Source organism: Chiloscyllium plagiosum, chromosome 12 (genome assembly GCF_004010195.1).
Source record: "Chiloscyllium plagiosum isolate BGI_BamShark_2017 chromosome 12, ASM401019v2, whole genome shotgun sequence".
In the NCBI taxonomy this organism is placed as follows: domain Eukaryota; kingdom Metazoa; phylum Chordata; class Chondrichthyes; order Orectolobiformes; family Hemiscylliidae; genus Chiloscyllium; species Chiloscyllium plagiosum.
The window spans coordinates 46,871,306-46,878,362 of record NC_057721.1 but is presented as its reverse complement, the minus strand read 5'-3'; the positions used below and the strand labels follow the sequence as shown (position 1 = coordinate 46,878,362).

The window sequence follows — 7,057 nt, the reverse complement described above, 5'->3', positions numbered from 1 at the left end:
TCACTATCCACAACTCCACCAACCTTAGTGTCACCTGCAAGTTTACTAACCCACCCTTCTACGCCCTCATCCAGGTCATTTATAAAAATGACAAACAGCAGTGGACCCAACACCGACCCTTGCGGTACACCACTAGTAACTAGACTCCAGGATGAACATTTCCCATCAACCACCACCCTCTGTCTTCTTTCAGCAAGCCAATTACTGATCCAAACTGCTATATCTCCCACAATCCCATTCCTCTGCATTTTATACAATAGCCTACTGTGGGAACCTTATCGATCAATATCAACCTTATTGATCCTTGTGGCACACCACTGGTCACGTGCCTCCAGTCTGAAAAGCAACCTTCTACCACCACCCTCTGTCTTCTACCTTCGAGCCAGTTCTGTATTCAAATGGCTAGTTCTCCCTCAGTTCATGTGATCTAATCTTGCGAACCAGTCTACCATGAGGAACCATGTCAAATATCTTGCTGAAGTCCATACAGATCATATCCACCATTCTGCCCTCAACAATCCTCTTCATTACTTCTTCAAAAAACTCAACCAAGTTAGTGAGATATGATTTCCAAGTCATGTTGACTATCTCTAATCAGTCCTTGCCTTTATAAATATATAAATCCTGTCTCTCAGGATTCCTTCCAACAACTTGCCCACCACAGATGACATGACTCACTGGTATTTAGTTCCCTGGCTTTTCCTTACCATCTGTTTGAAATAGTGGCATCACGTTAGCCAACCTCCAGTCTTCTAGTACTACAACTGTGGCTATTGATTACACAAATATCTCAGCAAGGGAGCTAGCAATCACTTCCCTAGCTTCACACAGACCTCTAGGGTCCACCTGATCAGGTCTTGGGGATTTATTCACCTTTATGCATTTTAAGCTATCCACCACCTTCTCCTCTGTAATATGGACATTTTTCAAGATTTCGCTGTTTATTTCCCCTATTCGTTATCTTCCATATCCTCCTCCACAGTAAACACTGATGCAAAATACTCATTTAATATCTCCCCCATCTCTTGCGGTTCCATACATGGGCAGCCTTCCAGATCTTTAAGCGGCCCTATTTTCTCCCTAGTCATCCTTTTGTCCTTAATGTATTTGTAAAATCCTTTTGGATTCTCCTTAATCCGATGTGCCAAAGCTGTCTCATGTCTCCTTTTTGCCTTCCTGATTTCCCTCTTCAGTATACTCCTCCTGCCTTTATACTCTTCTAGGGATTCACTCAACCTCTGCTATCTATAGCTGACATATGCTTCCTTCATTTTCTGGACTGAAACCTCAATTTCTCTAGTCATCCAGTATTCCTCTGCCTACCATCCTTGCCCTTCACTCTAACAGGAACATACTGTTGCTGGACTCTTGTTATCTCAGTTTTGAAGGCTTCCTATTTTTCAGCCATCCCTCTACCAGCAAATATCCACCCCCCAATCAACTTTTGACAACCCTTGCCTCGTACCATCAAAATTGGTCTGCCTACAATTTAGGACTCCAACGTATAGATCTGGTCTATCATTTTCCATCATTACTCAGCATTGTAGATTTACAAAAACAAAAGCCACTTAGTTGCTCATGTGCTGTGATCTCTCCCACACAGGTTTCTCCAAGGTCAGCTGTGAATTTCACCGTTTGTTAGTTTTTCTTACAAATCTCCAATGTCCAGAAATACTTGAAATCAACAGGGGAACAGTCAGCTATGCAGATTCACTGCGGGGTCAGACAGTAGTGCAGGTTTTTTTCTCCATTTGATTCACTTGCCCATGTGGTCACTACCTTTGACTGTCTTCCTCATTTTCAAAGTCCCATAGTGAAGGTTCCCACCGGGTAGCATTATATGATTGAAGTTTTACATTCAGTTTGAGAGAGAAAGGAAAGGGGTCCAAAACTATTTTTTAAAAACTTAGATAAGGGGAATTAGGAAAGCAGAGTGGGCTAAAGTGAAATAATATATTTGGTTGAAGGATTGGTCAATATAGATGCAGCAGACATTTAAGGGGATATTTTAGAATATGCAGTACAGATACATGCCAACAAGTAAGGAAGATTCTAAAGAACAAACCCACCACCCATGCTTCATTAGAAATGTTAAACATAATACCAAACTAAAACAAAAAAAATCTAAAAATAGATAGCACGACGCAGCATAAACAGCAAAGAATGATTAAAAAATTATAAAGGAGTAAAACGTTAGACAACAAGAAAAAGTTAGCCAGAAATATAAAAACAGATAAAAGAGTTTTGATAAATATTTAAAGAAAGAAAGAGTTGATAAAGTAAGGAGTGGTCTAATATCAAACTTTTGGTTGCACTCAAGTATGGAATGGAAACAATCTGTGAAACTTAATAACAGAATCTCTCCTTTGGTTAAGTGCTGATGTTATTACAAAAAAAACAAACTTAAAATCATTGCCATGTTACCTGGTACATCCCCTCTGGATTGGCGATAATTGCTGTACCATTTCCAAACACTGCACAACATGTGTAATCTTCCCAGTTCATTAACACAGTGGCAAACCCCACGCATTCCACCTTTATGTATTTAATGTGCCTAGTCTTATCATGTGGGATTTCTTCTATGAAAAAAATGCATCAGATAAAGAGTTTAGTGATACTTAAGTTTAAATGTAATTCAGAATGCACATTTTTCATCAATTCTCATCAATTTAACATGGTTAGAAATTACTATATGGGTTTAAAGGAACAGTATTCTTCTCTGCGGGGGCTCTTTCAGATTGATAAGCCTTCTGCCTGCCTCTCCCTGTCCTAACCCACCTCCCTGCATTAGTGGATTCATTAATGATGAATGGGGATCGAAGAGGTCATCGATAATGTTATTAAATAGCACTTGCTCAGTTTATGTTCCACCGGGCCCAGGGGGTGTCTCAGTTCCCTATATAATTACAGCCATGGTCCAAACATGAACAAAAGAACTGATGAGGACAAGTGGGGTGAAATGACTGCCTTTGATATTGAGGCTGCATTTTACAGTTACAGCAGCTAGACATCTGAGCAAAACTGGAGTCAATTGGATTTGAAGAAAACTCTCTGCTGACTGGACATTGTTGGAGGTCAATCATCTCAGTGACAGAACATCAATGCAGGAGTTTGTCAAACTAGCAGGCTCGGTCCATCTTTTTCATAATTTTCCATCTTTTGCCTTGATCCTTTCTTGAACAAGGGGGTTACAACAGTGATCTTCTAATCATCGGGGACTTTCCTTGACTCCAGTGACTTTTGAAAGATCTCAACCAACGCCTCCGCTATTTCCTCAGCCACCTCCCTCAGAACTCTAGTATGTAACCCATCAGAGCCAGGAGATTTATCAATTTTAAGACCTTTTAGCTTTTCTAGCACTTTCTCTTTTGTAATGGCAACCATACTCAACTCAGCCCCCTGACTTCCTTTAATTGTTGGGATATTACTCATGTCTTCCAGTGAAGACTGAATCAAAGTACTTATTAAGTTCTCCAGCTATTTCCTTATCTCCCATCACTAGGCTTCCAGCATCAGTTTGAAGTGGCCCAATGTCTACTCTTGCCTGTCGTTTGTTTCTTTTGTATTGAAAGAAACTTTTACGATCATTTCTAATATTACTGGCTCGCCTACCTTCATATTTGATCCTCATCTGATTTTGCCTTCTCCCTTTCAAACTCCAGACTGAACTCTACCATATTATGGTCGCTACTTCCTAAGGATTCCCTTACTTTAAGATCTTTTTATAGAGTCTGGTTCATTGCAAAGCATTAGGTCCAGAATAGCCTGCTCTCTTGTGGGCTCCATGACAAGCTGTTCCAAAAAGCCATCCTGTGAGCATTCCATGAATTCCCTTTCTTTAGATCCGCTAGCAACATTATTTACCCAGTCCACCTGCATATTGAAGTCTCCCATGATCAATGTAACCTTGCCTTTCTGACATGCCTTCTCTATTTCCCGGTACATGTTGCGTCCCTGGTCCTGACCACTATTAGGAGGTCTTTACACAACTCCAATTATGTTTTTTTTTGCCTTTGTGGTTGCTCAATTCCACCCACACAGACTCCACATCATCTGACGCTATGTCATTCAATACCATAGATTTAATTTTGTTCTTAACTAACAAGGCAACCCCACCCCCTTTGCCCACCTCTCTGTCTTTTCGATAAGTTGAAAGACCATGGAGGTTTAACTGCCAGTCCTGGCCCCCCTGTAACCAAGTCTCTGTGATGCCTACTACATCATAATCATTCACTATTATCTGTGCCATTAGTTCATCGGCTTTGTTATGTATGCTACGAGCATTCAGGTAAAGTGCCTTAATGTTAACTTTCTTATTATTAGAGGAATTGGAATTCATAAGATGTCCTAAGTTATCCTTCCTTTTTGCTGCATTCCCAGTCTGTCTCAAGTTTAAATCTGCCTGCACATATGCTATCCTGCCGCTTATCTTTCCATTTGACTCCATACTCCCTGTCGCTTTCACTTTCCCTTCCCCCCAACTCAGAAGTTTAAAGTCCTACTGACCACCCTATTTATCCTCTTCGCTAGAACATTGGTACCTGATCGGTTCAGGTGGAGACCGTCCCAACGGTACAGATCCTCCCGGTTCCAAAACCGATGCCAATGCCCCATGAAGTGGAATCCCTCTTTCCCACACCAATGAGGTGGCTTTACAACAGGAGGTCAAAGCTGTGAACCATGTAAGGCATTTTATGAATCAACTGGCATTAATTTGCAGGGATCAGTTCTCCAAAAGTGGAAGATAGGCCATTGCAGTCATCTTGAAGAATAATGTCTAAGATAACGGAACTGTTGCTACAATGGCAGCTACTGCTATCTTACTCAAAGTCCCTCAGTGGTGCTAATGTTTCTCCTGCTGCTTGACCCTCAACAGTACCCACACTGCAAAGTTGCTGGTAGACCTACCCATTGCCCAGACCAAATGCAACCTAACCACCATCCGTATTTAGAGGGCTACGCAAGGAAACTTATTAATTGGCTTCCTCTGGGATGTTTGCATCTAGCATCTCTTCTCAAACATTTCTCGATTCCCCACTCAAAATTGAGGATGACTTTGGATTGTAATCTACCTAGGATGAGTCTGAATGCACTGTTGGTCTGACAGTACAGCAAAGACACCAAATTTAAAAAGCGAAAAATGCACAAATAATTTTATCTAATCTGGTAAGCAAATTCTGCATCTCTAACATTCAATTTTCTTGATCATCTGTGAATTAAGTTATCAGGTTGCTCAAAACAACCTGCCTAGAATACCATGTGCCACGATTGGACTTCATTTATGCATTACGTTCAGATCTTTCTGGATGAGGCAAGTCGAAAAAGGTGTAATTTATAGATTTCTGAATAAGTGCTGGAAAGCTAATGTCTGGAAGGGAAGCTGAACAATGAAACCTTCCATTCCTCAGGATGAATATTCACTACTGTTCATTATTATATTTTGCTGTCCAACAACTAAAATAACTCATCAAGCTAGACAATGCAAGTTTGGATGATGACATTATTCCTGCCCAAACAGTATTCAAACACCTGATCAATTGAAGTGAAAACAGTAACATACAGTAGATAGCATATTTATTTGGATAAAAATGGCATGGTAACATATCAATGTTCAGTAAAAAATGCACAAGGAACATCTGCAGAATTGAAGCAATGATAAAATTGGGTATCTTGTTTTCTTACCAGTTTCATCTTGCAATGCATAATCTGTTTTTGTGATATCCTCAAAAAAGGTTGTAATCCTGGTTCCATCAGCATGTTCCACTATAGTACTGTCACTCCCAAAGACAGTTACTACCTTATCTTGTCTTGTAATCATTATCTATATTGCAACAACAACATGTTGGTTGGTTCATGAAATGCATTTTGATGCCTTTTTACCATTTTTCCAGATTAGACATAACATTTAATACTTATTCTGCAGATGCTGTGGAGCTAGCAAACTCTGTTGTGCCCTCTACCACGTATGCTGAATGCATCCATGCTTCTTGACAGTCACAGAAAGCTGTCTGGCAGACTGGCCAGTGTACATGCTGTATTCTCCTGTATGTCATCCCTGAGCTCCTCCAAGTAATCTCTCTCAGAAGAAACACTTGACTTCAAGTGAACCACCTCTTAACCACTCATGTCCAATAACTTGCAATGTGCAAATCACAGATCTAAATTTGCGTCCAAGGTACCTGTAAAGGCTGAAATAATGGTTGTGAGTGTCAGATCAAGGCTTCTGTGTTAATGCTGTGCTATTATTGGTCTCTCTCTGTCTCTCAGTGTTCTCCAGGAACTGATGCATGACAGGGTGATTATTTTTAAACGTTATGTTTCAAATTCCTTGTATTTTGTATGATCTTCTGGTAGATGAACAGTAAAGTTTAGTGTGTGAGGAAATATTGCCTGCATGACTTGAATTAAATCGGTATTACAGGATTGATGATGTGAATTAATAGTGCAAATATGAGAAAAAGATAAGGAGAGGACGGATGTCCAAAGTATCCAATGAGTTGTAATAGAAGAGCTTGCTCTGAAAGGTATAGATCATTGGGAGGATGTTGACAGGTCCTTAAGTTCAGAGGACAGGTTTTGATTGCCCTAGTCATTTGCTCTTCTCCCATCTGAGAACATTCCTCAAAGGTCTTGTGGTCCTAAATTAACCATGGAATGTCTGTTCTTCTACACCTTCACCATTAAAGGTTCCAGGATTCTATCCATAACCCTGAAGACATTTCTGTTCCTTAGCACTATATTGTTTTAAAAAAATTTGCAAAAATAATATTGAGCAGATGCTTATTGCCAGTTCGTGCAACCTTTCTTAAAGAGGAACAGAATTTAAGAACAGAATGTTGACACCACATACTATGATGATCAAAACTTGGCTAGAAGTTTTGCTAGTCCAGAATCAATGAACAACTGCTTGGAGCTACTTGGCACCACTCCTGTTTGGTAAATGAGTGCTTGCACCAAACTTGTGTGCAATATTTAAGAAGCACTTGGATGAATACTTAAAGCCAGGAATTAAAGGCTATGGGGGAAGTGTAGGTAAATGGGATTAGTTTAGATTGGT

General features: G+C 40.1%; 1 protein-coding gene across 1 annotated transcript in view; it reads right to left on the bottom strand.

The window, feature by feature from the left end:
- Positions 1 to 7,057, bottom strand: part of spag17 (sperm associated antigen 17) — a 227,811-nt gene that overhangs the window by 105,144 nt on the left and 115,610 nt on the right. The window contains exons 33-34 of the mRNA XM_043700962.1: positions 5,683 to 5,821; positions 2,425 to 2,579 (exon numbers count right to left, since the gene is read on the bottom strand). Of these exons, the coding sequence (XP_043556897.1) occupies positions 2,425 to 2,579; positions 5,683 to 5,821 (294 nt within the window). The remainder of the gene's footprint in view (positions 1 to 2,424; positions 2,580 to 5,682; positions 5,822 to 7,057) is intronic.